General features: G+C 38.9%; 1 protein-coding gene across 2 annotated transcripts in view; it reads right to left on the reverse strand.

Annotated features, from left to right (window-relative positions):
- Positions 1-14,911, reverse strand: part of si:ch211-12e13.1 (uncharacterized) — a 20,707-nt gene extending 5,796 nt beyond the window's left edge. Inside the window, exons 1-5 of one of the 2 annotated variants that reach the window (XM_062051570.1) lie at positions 14,391-14,911; positions 14,161-14,324; positions 8,084-8,326; positions 4,786-4,986; positions 4,506-4,694 (exon numbers count right to left, since the gene is read on the reverse strand). In XM_062051570.1, coding sequence (XP_061907554.1) covers positions 4,516-4,694; positions 4,786-4,986; positions 8,084-8,326; positions 14,161-14,324; positions 14,391-14,632 — 1,029 coding nt within the window. In that variant the 5' untranslated portion in view covers positions 14,633-14,911 and the 3' untranslated portion in view covers positions 4,506-4,515. Of the gene's footprint in view, positions 1-1,352; positions 4,695-4,785; positions 4,987-8,083; positions 8,327-14,160; positions 14,325-14,390 lie in introns of those variants that run through there. The other variant, XM_062051568.1, reaches the window with a different exon arrangement.
- Positions 14,912-15,119: the final 208 nt, after the last annotated feature.

A 15,119-nucleotide genomic window follows, 5' to 3' on the forward strand; every position in this document is an offset into this window, starting at 1 on the left:
TGACTGGTGCAGAACCAACAACCTGGTCCTGAACGTCGACAAGACCAAGGAGATCATCGTCGACTTCAGGAGGCACCAGTCCAACCAAGCTCCACTCTTAATCAACGGCACAGGCGGATCGGTGTGGCGTCTTCAGTAATGCGAACGCTGTATCGATCCGTTGTGGTGAAGAAGGAGCTGAGCCGGAAGGCAAAGTTCTCAATTTACCGGTCGATCTACGTTCCCATCCTCACCTATGGTCATGAGCTTTGGGTCATGACCGAAAGGACAAGATCACGGGTACAAGCGGCCGAAATGAGTTTCCTCCGCCGGGTGGCGGGACTCTCCCTTAGAGATAGGGTGAGAAGCTCTGCCATCCGGGAGGAGCTCAAAGTAAAGCCACTGCTCCTCCACATGGAGAGGAGCCAGATGAGGTGGTTCGGGCATCTGGTCAGAATGCCACCCGAACGCCTCCCTAGGGAGGTGTTTCGGGCACGTCCGACCGGTAGGAGGCCACGGGGAAGACCCAGGACACGTTGGGAAGACTATGTCTCCCGGCTGGCCTGGGAACGCCCGGGAAGACCTGGATGAAGTGGCTGGGGAGAGGGAAGTCTGGGCTTCCCAGTTTAGGCTGCTGCCCCCGCGACCCGACCTCGGATAAGCGGAAGAAGATGGATGGATGGATGGATGGACCATGAGCTAATGCAACAAAATGTTGTTCTTATCAGTACTGTAAAGTTCAAATTTGAATGACAATAAAAAGGAAGTCTAAGTCTAAATGTAAAGAATCTAAACAAACTAGAATTTTTTTAATTAAAACATATTAATTCATAAATCCATCCATTCATTTTCTACCGCTTGTCCCTCTCCTATCGTATCCCAGCTGCACTCGGCCGGTAGGCGGGGTACACCCTGGAGAAGTCGCCAACATTCACACTCACATTCACACACTAGGGCCAATTTAGTGTTGCCAATCAACCTATCCCCAGGTGCATGTCTTTGGCGGTGGGAGGAGCCTATCCCCAGGTGCATGTCTTTGGCGGTGGGAGGAGCCTATCCCCAGGTGCATGTCTTTGGAGGTGGGAGGAAGCCGGAATACCCGGAGGGAACCCATGAAATATATTCCAGTGTTTTTTTCTCTGCTTCAAAGTGGTCCTATCATGCAAAACCAACTTTTCTTACCTGTTGGTACCTGTTTTTGTGTATTTGTGATCTGCAAAAGTGAAATCAAACCATGGTGGAGATATTTATGAAACAATCTTGCCTTCTTCTGATGTGTATTCCTGGTCTTGCTGCCCTCTCCTGGGCAGAAGGGCAACACGGCTGCGCGGCTGGATCAAAAGAGATGCCAGAGACGCTGTACTGAACCAAAAGTTGCTTTATTACAAGCAAGTGTCATTATACAGGACTGCAGTTCCTGGAGGAGGTCAAGTCAAAAAATTAGGCATTTCTAACTTGGAGAACCCAAACCAAGTGTGGGCTCCTCTGCTTAGGCTGCTGCCCCCACGACCCGACCTTGTATGAGCGGAAGAAAATAGATGGATGGATGGAGTTTTACATGCAGAAAACAATGTAAAATACATATACCGTATTTTTCAGACTATAACCTTTCATTTTCTTAAAAATCGACAGTGCGCCTTATAACCTGGTGCACCTAATGTACTGAATAATTATGGTCGTGCTTACCAACCTCAAAGCAATTTTATTTGGTTCATGGTGTAATGATAAGTGTGACCGGTAGATGGCAGTCACACATAAGAGATACGTGTAGGCTGCAAGATGACGCCAGTAAACAACAGCAAAACATTAAATGTTCCATTCAAAATACAAAAGCTGTCTTTGATCTTACCAATCAAAGAGCTTGTGAAACTCCACTGTGTAGGATGGGAAGCGACATGACGGTGTCGGTTTCTTTGATGTATTGTAATCCACAGGAAGATTTTGTCTTGACCTGAGATCTACAAAGCGGAGAGCAAGCAGGACCTGACCCACCCCTCCAGGCACCTTTTCTTTGAACTGTTTTGTAACCAAAGGCGACGGCTGTTTACGACCCTCCTCCCTTAGAAACAGCTGTTGCCATGTAATCAGGGAAAGTCCAAATAAAAGAGGAGGCGTACAATCTTTCGTCAGGAGCGTGGAACACCGTACAAGGGTACAGATGTACGCGTTTCTCCTCACTGAGCCAAATTTAATTCTGTCTCTGTTTGATTCCTTGCTTCTTGTCTTGTTTATTGTAATCCACAGGAAGATTTTGTCTTGACCTGAGATCTACAAAGCGGAGAGGAAGCAGGACCTGACCCCCCTGCAGGCACCTTTTCTTTGAACTGTTTTGTAACCAAAGGCGACGGCTGTTTACGACCCCCTTCCTTTAGAAACAGCTGTTGCCATGTAATCAGGGAAAGTCCAAATAAAAGAGGAGGCCTACAATCTTTCGTCAGGAGCGTGGAACACCGTACAAGGGTACAGATGTACGCGTTTCTCCTCACTGAGCCAAATTGAATTCTGTCTCTGTTTGATTCCTTGCTTCTTGTCTTGTTTATTGTAATCCACAGGAAGATTTTGTCTTGACCTGAGATCTACAAAGCGGAGAGGAAGCAGGACCTGACCCCCCTCCAGGCACCTTTTCTTTTAACTGTTTTTTAACCATAGGCGACGGCTGTTTACAACCCCCTTTCCTTTAGAAACAGCTGTTGCCATGTAATCAGGGAAAGTCCAAATAAAAGAGGAGGCGTACAATCTTTCGTCAGGAGCGTGGAACACCGTACAAGGGTACAGATGTACGCGTTTCTCCTCACTGAGCCAAATTTAATTCTGTCTCTGTTTGATTCCTTGCTTCTTGTCTTGTTTATTGTAATCCACAGGAAGATTTTGTCTTGACCTGAGATCTACAAAGCGGAGAGGAAGCAGGACCTGACCCCCCTCCAGGCACCTTTTCTTTTAACTGTTTTTTCACCATAGGCGACGGCTGTTTACAACCCCCTTCCTTTAGAAACAGCTGTTGCCATGTAATCAGGGAAAGTCCAAATAAAAGAGGAGGCGTACAATCTTTCGTCAGGAGCGTGGAACACCGTACAAGGGTACAGATGTACGCGTTTCTCCTCACTGAGCCAAATTTAATTCTGTCTCTGTTTGATTCCTTGCTTCTTGTCTTGTTTATTGTAATCCACAGGAAGATTTTGTCTTGACCTGAGATCTACAAAGCGGAGAGGAAGCAGGACCTGACCCACCCCTCCAGGCACCTTTTCTTTGAACTGTTTTGTAACCAAAGGCGACGGCTGTTTACGACCCTCCTCCCTTAGAAACAGCTGTTGCCATGTAATCAGGGAAAGTCCAAATAAAAGAGGAGGCGTACAATCTTTCGTCAGGAGCGTGGAACACCGTACAAGGGTACAGATTTACGCGTTTCTCCTCACTGAGCCAAATTTAATTCTGTCTCTGTTTGATTCCTTGCTTCTTGTCTTGTTTATTGTAATCCACAGGAAGATTTTGTCTTGACCTGAGATCTACAAAGCGGAGAGGAAGCAGGACCTGACCCCCCTGCAGGCACCTTTTCTTTGAACTGTTTTGTAACCAAAGGCGACGGCTGTTTACGACCCCCTTCCTTTAGAAACAGCTGTTGCCATGTAATCAGGGAAAGTCCAAATAAAAGAGGCGGCGTACAATCTTTCGTCAGGAGCGTGGAACACCGTACAAGGGTACAGATGTAGGCGTTTCTCCTCACTGAGCCAAATTTAATTCTGTCTCTGTTTGATTCCTTGCTTCTTGTCTTGTTTATTGTAATCCACAGGAAGATTTTGTCTTGACCTGAGATCCACAAAGCGGAGAGGAAGCAGGACCTGACCCCCCTCCAGGCACCTTTTCTTTGAACTGTTTTGTAACCAAAGGCGACGGCTGTTTACGACCCCCTTTCCTTTAGAAACAGCTGTTGCCATGTAATCAGGGAAAGTCCAAATAAAAGAGGCGGCGTACAATCTTTCGTCAGGAGCGTGGAACACCTTACAAGGGTACAGATGTACGCGTTTCTCCTCACTGAGCCAAATTTAATTCTGTCTCTGTTTGATTCCTTGCTTCTTGTCTTGTTTATTGTAATCCACAGGAAGATTTTGTCTTGACCTGAGATCTACAAAGCGGAGAGGAAGCAGGACCTGACCCCCCTGCAGGCACCTTTTCTTTGAACTGTTTTGTAACCAAAGGCGACGGCTGTTTACGACCCCCTTCCTTTAGAAACAGCTGTTGCCATGTAATCAGGGAAAGTCCAAATAAAAGAGGCGGCGTACAATCTTTCGTCAGAGCGTGGTGGGACACTGTAAAGGGTACAGGTCTACGCCTTTCTCCTCATTGAGCCAAATTGAATGCTGTCTCTGTTTAATTCCTTGCTTCTTGTCTTGTTTAATAGATGTCATCAGTGTTTGAACCTGACAGACTAAGTCACCACACCATGTGGTTCTTTGTTTGGGTATTGATTCCGGGCAAACGTTCTAGTTTGTTACTTGCGATATTTGGCCATATGATAATTGTTAACATACCTCATTCTTGTTAAGTCCTTGATATCTTTCCCATTAAGTGACACTTGCTGCGACCGCTGTGTTGCCGCACTTGAAAGGCGAGGTCTTGCGTAGGACACTTCCAAAACAAAAGTTTCACTTTGCTCATAGCCAGCAAAGGGTCCTTCCACTGGACCACGACGTCGACTGGAGATGTGACGTCTCCAACCCCTGGCGAAGTAAACATGCACGTGAGTGTTTACAAACACCGTCGTTATTTTTGACGGGATAAAATGACATTCGAGTTCTGAAGAAGAGTCACCATTGTGCTTCTCTACTTCCGCCAGGCAGACAGACAACATCCACAGACTCGAAACGGGACGCAGATTTAAGCCAAAGAGGGCAGCTGGCAGACAGACGACCCAACAGTCAAAGAAGGACCACGGACACGGCGGGCCTGTGCTCAGCGGGACTCTGAGATCCACTTGCTTTGCATCTGCGGGCACGACTTCATGACTTTCACCTTCCAACACGACGACACACAAAAGAACGATCAAATCAGTCTTTAGTTGTCTTACATCGTTCACTAGACAAAATGCACATAGCCAGGCTGGATAACTGGTGTCAAAATAAGCGGTTGTCGACATAAGCAAAACTAAGAAGCAATCGGGTAATCCGTGTGTGCAGCTGCTTTTATTGCTGCCTAATGTTGCACACTGATTAGCGAAAACAAAGTTTGGTCATTAATAGATGAACTAAACCAGGGGTAACCAACGCGGTGCCCGCGGGCACCAGGTAGCCCGTAAGGACCAGATGAGTAGCCCGCAAGAACCAGATGAGTAGCCCGCTGGCCTGTTCTAATAATAGCTCAAATAGCAGCACTTACCAGTGAGCTGCCTCTATTTTTTAAATTCTATTTATTTACTAGCAAGCTGGTCTCGCTTTGCTCTACATTTTTAATTCTAAGAGGGACAAAACTCAAATAGAATTTGAAAATCCAAGAAAATATTTTAAAGACTTGGTCTTCACTTGTTTAAATAAATTCTTTTTTTTTTTTTTTACTTTGCTTCTTATAACTTTCAGAAAGACAATTTTAGAGAAAAAATACAACCTTAAAAATTATTTTAGGATTTTTAAACACATATGCCTTTTTACCTTTTAAATTCCTTCCTCTTCTTTCCTGACAATTTAAATCAATGTTCAAGTATTTTTTTTTTATTGTAAAGTTATTGTAAAGAATAATAAATACATTTTAATTTAATTCTTCAATTTAGCTTCTGTTTTTTCGACGAAGAATATTTGTGAAATATTTCTTCAAACTTATTATGATTAAAATTCAAAAAAATTATTCTGGCAAATCCATAAAATCTGTAGAATCAAATTTAAATCTTATTTCAAAGTATTTTGAATTTCTTTTAAAATTTTTGTTCTGGAAAATCTAGAAGAAATAATGATTTGTTAGAAATATAGCTTGGTCCAATTTGTTATATATTCTAACAAAGTGCAGATTGGATTTTAACCTATTTAAAACATGTCATCAAAATTAGAAAATGAATCTTAATCAGGAAAAATTACTAATGATGTTCCATAAATTCTTTTTTAAATTTTTTCAAAAAGATTCGAATTAGCTAGTATTTCTCTTCTTTTTTTCGGTTGAATTTTGAATTTTAAGGAGTCGAAATTGAAGATAAACTATGTTTCAAAATTTAATTGTCATTTTTTTTCGTGTTTTCTCCTCTTTTAAACCGTTCAATTAAGTGTAAATATCATTAATTATTAATAATAACATAGAGTTAAAGGTAAATTGAGCAAATTGGCTATTTCTGGCAATTTATTTAAGTGTGTATCAAACTGGTAGCCCTTCGCATTAATCAGTACCCAAGAAGTAGCTCTTGGTTTCAAAAAGGTTGGTGACCCCTGAACTAAACACTACAGTAACAATAGGAAGCGCTGCTTCATGCAGACGAGGGACGGGGTCACAGTGGGTGGGGCAGCGACAAGCCTGAGACCTCGATGTGATATCAATATTCTGCAGAACGACAACTTTTAAAATTGAGCAAGTGCAATAGAGATGCAACAAACGCGGCAAAAAGTAAAGGCAAAAGGATAAAAAAATATCCACTTATTTGATATAGTGTCACTGTTCTACAGAACTTTCTACAATAAAGTTCTGTTATATTATATATATATATAATAAACAATATATTTTCATATATTGTTTTTTTTTTTAATTGTATGGACTGGACTCTCACTATTATGTTAGATCCACTATGGACTGGACTCTCACTATTATGTTAGATCCACTATGGACTGGACTATCACACTATTATGTTAGATCCACTATGGACTGGACTTTCACACTATTATGTTAGATCCACTATGGACTGGACTCTCACTATTATGTTAGATCCACTATGGACTGGACTCTCACTATTATGTTAGATCCACTATGGACTGGACTATCACACTATTATGTTAGATCCACTATGGACTGGACTTTCACACTATTATGTTAGATCCACTATGGACTGGACTCTCACTATTATGTTAGATCCACTATGGACTGGACTCTCACTATTATGTTAGATCCACTATGGACTGGACTCTCACTATTATGTTAGATCCACTATGGACTGGACTCTCACTATTATGTTAGATCCACTATGGACTGGACTCTCACTATCATGTTAGATCCACTATGGACTGGACTCTCACTATCATGTTAGATCCACTATGGACTGGACTCTCACTATCATGTTAGATCCACTATGGACTGGACTCTCACTATCATGTTAGATCCACTATGGACTGGACTCTCACTATCATGTTAGATCCACTATGGACTGGACTTTCACAATATTATGCTAGACCCACTCGACGTCCATTGCATCCGGTCTCCCCTAGAGGGTCCCATCTGTGGTCCTCTCCAAGGTTTCTCATAGTCATTCACATTGACATCCCACTGGGTTGTGAGTTTTTCCTTGCCTTTATGTGGGCTCTGAACCGAGGATGTCGTTGTGGCTTGTGCAGCCCTTTGAGACACTTGTGATTTAGGGCTATATAAATAAACATTGATTGATTAATTGATTGTTTTTATATTTATTTATTTTTTGTTTTCATTCAGTCATTGGTGGAGCTAAGGATAATATTTGAATAATGTTTTTAATATTGTTGTGCAGCACTTTGGAAACATTTTTGTTGTTTAAATGTGCTATATAAATAAAGTGGATTGGATTGGATATCATCACTCTGGCGTGTGATGCCGGTCTAAACAAACACTGTGATTAATATTTTTCCATTTATTATAACACGATAACAACTGTTTAGTAATCACATGCGTTAACATTGAAAGCCCTAATGAAAATAAAAATATAAATGAAAAGCATTAAAAATAATGATTTTAACAACAAAAAAATGTTGAATATATAATTTAATATTTCTTGAAATATTAGATAATATTTAAAATATATAAAATTGCATGCAGAACATGTATTTTTTTCTGTCAAAATGGAAAGTACAACATTTAGAAAGGGCCTTGAGTGTTTCCCACTATTCAAGTCTATTTTATTTCATTCCACTATCTTGTCAGCAACCTTTTAATAAAGAACATTCATGCTCACCCTCATTTTCCTTCTCGTCTCCACCTTTGACGGCCTGTGGCACCTTGGTTTGAGACAGCAGCGTGACGACGCTCTCCCACACAAGACTGTCGTGTCGTGAAAAAGCCGACAGACAGACGTCCACTTCCACGCCCGCATCAACGAGTCTGTACAGCAGGACTCCAACTTGGAGCATGAAAGGACCTTTTTTCAGCTCATCCACTGCTTGCTGGGTTCTGATGCTCTGACGCACACAACGCAGACCTGAAGGGGGAGAACATAGTGTGATGTGGTGGATGATGAACAAAGTCACATGTTTGTATCAACATCAGGCACTAAAGCATACTGAAAAATCACAATTTGATGTATTTCGCATTTTATAAACCAACATGACAAGAGGTTTTACATCTTTCAAAGAAAAACAGCCTACATCCCAGCTTTGTGTTATAGGATTTAATTTCTCATATTGAGTTTGAGTTTGAGTTTATTTGGAACATGCAAGCATACAACATGATACATCACAATTTCCAGTTTCTTTTCAACATGTTCGAAAAGGAGTAGGAAGAAGCAGAGCTTATTTAATCCTACCCCTTTTCTTTACATAACAGTTGCAAAACTTTTTGTTCACTTCCTGTTCACAATTTTTTCACAATAAACTCCATAAGTAATTACAATAAAAATAAATAAATAAATAATAGTAAGCATTTAATAATAATAATTGGTGAAGTAAGTCATATTTCATATGATGAGATAAGTAAGATTACTTTAAGAATGAATGAATGGATGGATGAAATAAATTGAGAATGTTTGTCATGGTTCTTCTTCATTGTACTTTGTAAACACTTTAAGTTTGAAGAGTTTCTTGAAGTGTATCATATTAGTACATTGTTTGATTGCTTTGCTTAATCCATTCCATAATTTAATTCCACATATTGATATACTGAAGGTCTTAAGTGTTGTACGTGCAAACAAATGTTTTAAATTACGTTTTTCTCTAAGATTATATTTCTCCTCTTTTTTTGAGAAGAATTGTTGTATATTCTTGGGTAGCAGGTTATAGTTTGCTTTGTGCATAATTTTAGCTGTTTGCAAATTCACTATGTCGTGGAATTTCAGTATTTTTGATTCAATAAATAAAGGGTTTGTATGTTCTCTATATCCAACATTATGTATTATTCTAACTGATCTTTTTTGTAACACCGTTAATGAATGAAGTGTACTTTTGTAATTATTTCCCCATATTTCTACACAGTAGCTCAGATATGGTAACACTAGTGAGCAGTAGAGAATATGAAGGGATTTTTGGTCTAGAACATGTTTTGCTTTATTCATTATTGACGTGTTTCTTGCAACTTTATGTTGTATATTTTTTACGTGAGATTTCCAGTTCAATTTATCATCAATCATTATACCTAGAAATTTGGTTTCGTTTACTCTTTCAATTTCTATTCCGTCTATTTGTATTTGTGTTTGACTTTCTCTTCTACTGTTACCAAATAGCATTATTTTAGTTTTTTTTTTAGTTTTTTCATATTACAACTTCAAAAACATCTCATACCACATTCTCTTTTATTTTGTCTATTTTATGATGACTGTTTTATTATGATACTGTATGTGTTGGAGCTATTTACTTTGTAGTATTTAGTATTTACTTCAGTGTTTAGGGTTTAGATGTAATTATTCTGAAGTAATGATTTCATGAGATTATATTTGTTATTAGTTTTTGTTTTTGTTTGTGTGTTTTATTTAATTCAAACACTCTAATCAAGGGTGTCAAACTCATTTTAGCTCAGGGGCCGCATGGAGGAAAATCTGTGCACACACGGGCCGAACTATTAAAATCATGGCATTAAAACTAAAAAATAAAAACAACTTCAGATTGTTTTCTTTGTCTTACTTTGGCCAAAAATAGAATAATAATAATTGCCAGTGTGAAAGAATTAGACATTGACATTTTTAAATTTAACAAGAAAAAAAACACTCTTAGGAAAAGTCATGTATAATGGAGTAACACAAAAAAAATGATGGCCAAAAATGCAGCAAACGTTTACTTAAAGTACAAAAAAGTATTAACCCTTATGACTTTCTTCAACTAGGGTACAATTTAGACTTAATTATACTAAGATTGAGTTTCTTTTATGGTGGTTAATTTGTGTCTATTACAAAAACTTTTTATGCAACTTTATGGATTGAATTTTGTGAACTGTATTTTTTTTAAATCAAATTATGATGACAATTTCATTGAAAAGAAAACTGTGTGTTTAAAAATGACGTTTCTTGAATTACAGTGTTTTAAAATTCAGTGTGAAAAAATGCAGTGCAGATTTGCAGAACTATCCATTGCTTTAAAACTCAAATCTAACGTCCAGTAATTGAGAGAAGAGAAGCAATCGACCCTGTCTCAGAACCAGCCAATGAGGTGTCACGTTTGCAGTCATGTGACACAGGTCTTACAAAGCAGCAAAAGGGGAGATTATGGAGCACTATAGCTGCAACAGACATAAACATTTCGATCCAGCCCGCTGGATGTTTCCAAACTATAGAAATGATCCCAATGGTTAGAATCTGCACTTTTGAGTGACATAAGGGTTACTGAGATAATCACAGTGACTACTTCAAACACTTGCATTGTTGATAATAGAGGTAATCATTATTATTATTATTCATTATCAATAGTGTTATTTTCATTGCTATTTTTGTTGTTGTGCCATTTGCAGTGCAATACTCTTCACTGTTAGCTAACTAGATAATCAGATGGACAGTGGCTAAACAGTATTATACAAGTCTAAATTTAGTCTAGCTTTCCAACCCAATTTTGTGTAGCCCACCTTCGTGAAATCTATCCATCCATCCATCCATTTTCTACCGCTTGTCCAAAACATGGGATAAACAGGAAAAAGCCCTGCCACACTGACCTGACACCTGGAATGGGGTAATTTTGGCGATTATTGTTGAACTACTAGGCCGGGGGTGTCAAACTCATTTTAGATCGGGGGCCACATGGAGAAAAATCCACTCCCAAGTGGGCCGGACTGGTAAAATCATGGCACAATAACTTATAAATAAAGACGACTTCAGATTGTTTTCTTTGTTTAAAAATAGAACAAAAACATTCTGAAATTGTACAAATCATAATGTTGTTTGGGTTTTTTCTTTAACGCTTAGATGTTGCGGTTAAAAGTATTCTTGTCATAGCGGGAGGGTTTTCGCAGCTTACTGCGAGGTTTGTTCTCCCAGGATGCAAAAAGACTATTCCGGACTGGACTTGAAGGTAGGAACATGATTTAATCTTGACTCTCAAATAGGTACAAACAAAAAGGTGAAGGCACAACTTAGCGCAGGAAACAAAAGCTAACACTTAGCATGGACTATGGACAGGGCAAAAACTCACTAACTGTGGCAGGAACAAACAAAACTTACTTGGCATAAGACATGAAAACGAGCAGCATGAACTAAGCATGGAACAAGCAATCGCATGACACAAGCAATGGCGCCAGGACGACTATCAGGCAAAGACAGGCTTAAATAATTGTCTCTTGATTAGAGACAGGTGTGTCCCGAACGCAAGAGGCAGGTGAAAATCATAAGTCGTCATGGAAACTAAAACAAACAAGGGTGCACAAAAAACAGGAACTCTTAAAACTAACAGAAAATAACAAAAACATGATCCAGACCACAGATCATGACAATTCGATCTTTATTTGTCGTTATTTAGACTTTCTGAATAAGTTATGTGATAATGTTCATCAGTCAACTCATTGGTGTTAATTTTCAATCTATCAAGACAAAAAAATCATATCAGAATCAAATTACAGGATGTTATTTATGTAGTTTGATCATTTTCCTCGACTAACATCGTGTGGTTTATTTTGTACATATGTAGCATCATCTACAAAGATACAAAGAAGTGCGACATCTAGTGGACACACTTCGAACAGCTGTTTCTTCCATTCAAAAATTTCCGGTAACTATTTATACTTAGCAAACTCATCCCGCGGGCCGGATAAAATCTGTTCGCGGGCCTGATCCGGCCCTCGGGCCGTGCGTTTGACACCCCTGTACTAGGCTATGTGTTCGCCCGGCTATGAACTGAGACTTGATTAATCATATTCCATAAACATTACCGAATGCAGCTGAGATATGCTCCAACACCCCCCCGCGATCCCGAAAGGGACAAGCGGTAGAAAATGGATGGATAATTATAGTATAATATTATGCAAACATTATCATTTAAGGGAAGAATGTAATACAAAATATCAATACAAAGTGTCAAGACAGAATAAACTCTCTGCTGCTGCAGCAACGGAGATACAGTCTATAGGTCCCTAAGATATACAGATATCTAATGTATTCATACATTGTTTATGTAGGATATACACATGTATATATAACCTAATCCTATTGTTTCTTCAATTTAAAAATAGTTGACCTTTTTTTCCCCCTTCTCTGGGATTATATTCTCAGTTTTGATCTCGGACGTCTGCTCACTTATACCTAGGGATGTCCGATAATGGCTTTTTGCCGATATCCGATATTGTCCAACTCTTTAATTACCGATACCGATATCAACCGATATATATACAGTCGGGAATTAACACATTATTATGCCTAATTTGGACAACCAGGTATGGTGAAGATAAGGTCCTTTTTTTAAAAATTTATAAAATAAGATAAATAAATTAAAAACATTTTCTTGAATAAAAAGAAAGTAAAACAATATAAAAACAGTTACATAGAAACTAGTAATAAATGAAAATGAGTCAAATTAACTGTTAAAGGTTAGTACTATTAGTGGACCAGCAGCACGCACAATCATGTGTGCTTACGGACTGTATCCCTTGCAGACTGTATTGATATATATTGATATATAATGTAGGAACCAGAATATTAATAACAGAAAGAAACAACCCTTTTGTGTGAATGAGTGTGAATGGGGGAGGGATATGTTTTGGGTTGGTGCACTAATTGTAAGTGTATCTTGTGTTTTTTATGTTGATTTAATAATTTAAAAAATAAAAATAAAAAAAATAAACCGATACCGATAATAAAAAAACGATACCAATAATTCCCGATATTACATTTCAAAGCATTTATCGGCCGATAATATCGGCAGGCCGACATTATCGAACATCTCTAATTATAACATAATATAATATAATTATAATATAATATTATGTAAACATTATCATTTAAGGGAAGAATGTAATACAAAATATCAATACAAAGTGTCAAGACAGAATAAACTCTCTGCTGCTGCAGCAACAGAGATACAGTCTATAGGTCCCTAAAATATATAGATATCTAATGTATTCATACATTGTTTATGTAGGATATACGCATATTATCATTTATATACGCATGTATATATAACCTAATCATATTGTTTCTTCAGTTTAAAAATAGCTGACCTTTTTCCCCCCCTTCACTGGGATTATATTCCCACTCTCTCTCTCTCTCTCTCTCTCTCTCTCTCTCTCTCTATGTCCACTACTTGCTGTCCATATCCTACCCCCGCCCCTCCCTCCACACCCCTGATTGTAAATAATGTCAATAATTCAATGTGATTATCTTGTGTGATGACTGTATTATGATGATAGTATATATCTGTATCATGAATCAATTTAAGTGGACCCCGACTTAAACAAGTTGAAAAACTTATTCGGGTGTTACCATTTAGTGGTCAATTGTACGGAATATGTACTTCACTGTGCAACCTACTAATAAAAGTCTCAATCAATCAATCAATCAGTTTTGATCTCGGACGTCTGGTCACTTATAGCATATAAGAATATTCTATTACTGTTAAGCAAACTATGAATAATAAAACACGCCAAAACATGTGTCCTTTATCATAGCTACACGTATGACAAAAAAAAAGCGCGTGAAAATCAGTGGTATTCAGTGAGGTAAGATGAATTAAATGCGCTGACAGTTCATTGCTCCTGCCAAATGAATTGCACTGAGTGGCGCGGATCACCACTCCAAGATGGCGGCCCCGCGTCTCGTCAGCGCCAGTAGGCAGTAGCGCTCCATGCTGCGTCTACTTATCAGTAGGCTAAATAAACCTCTTCAACGTAATAAATTTAAAAAAAACATACCAACTGGGCTCAACAGGAAGTTGTCATCAGTAATGGCCATAATGATCAGTTTATGGCACATAAAGACGGGGAAACAGAGAGGGATGTCTCTGTATTGACTGTCTGGGTAGTCCCAACCATATCTTGTGGCCTGGCAGAACCTCCTCAAAAGCAGCACGTCCAGCCTGAAACACGGAGACAATTAGCTCACACGTCCATTTCCGTTACGGGCGGAAGTAGATCGTGCTCACCTGCAGTTCTTGACAGTATAAAACACTTCTTGCTTGCATTCCTTCTTGTCGTCCAAGCAGCCTTTTCTCCGAGTAAGTGCGCGGCTCACATATCTCAGAAAAAGATACACGACACTCGGAAGTTTCTCGCAGCTGAGCGTCTTTGTTTTCAGTAGTTTATGAGAACGGTGGATTTGTACGTACACGACGTAAAGAGCGCAAACAGACACAGACGCGATCATAGAAGTATACAAATGTCTCATTTTGGTGCCACTTGTGTACCAACTACTCCCGGAAGTTAATGGTCTGAACCAATACAACTGTCGACTATAAGGATATCAAGGATTGCGTCACTATTGGATCGATGACATCACGATAACGTCAATATTTATTAGGGATGTCCGATAATATCAGCCTGTCGATATTATCGGCCGATAAATGCGTTAAAATGTAATATCGGAAATTATCGGTATCTGTTTTTTTATTATCTGTATCGGGTTTTTTTGTTTGTTTTTTTAATTAAATCAACATAAAAAACACAAGATACACTTACAATTAGTGCACCAACCCAAAAAACCTCCCTCCCCCCATTTCTTTCTGTTATCAATATTCTGGTTCCTACATTATATATCAATATATATCAATAAAGTCTGCAAGGGATACAGTCTGTAAGCACACATGATTGTGCGTGCTGCTGGTCCACTAATAGTACTAACCTTTAACAGTTAATTTTACTCATTTTCATTAATT

The sequence above is a fragment of the Entelurus aequoreus genome, linkage group LG06, assembly GCF_033978785.1.
Source record: "Entelurus aequoreus isolate RoL-2023_Sb linkage group LG06, RoL_Eaeq_v1.1, whole genome shotgun sequence".
In the NCBI taxonomy this organism is placed as follows: Eukaryota; Metazoa; Chordata; class Actinopteri; order Syngnathiformes; family Syngnathidae; genus Entelurus; species Entelurus aequoreus.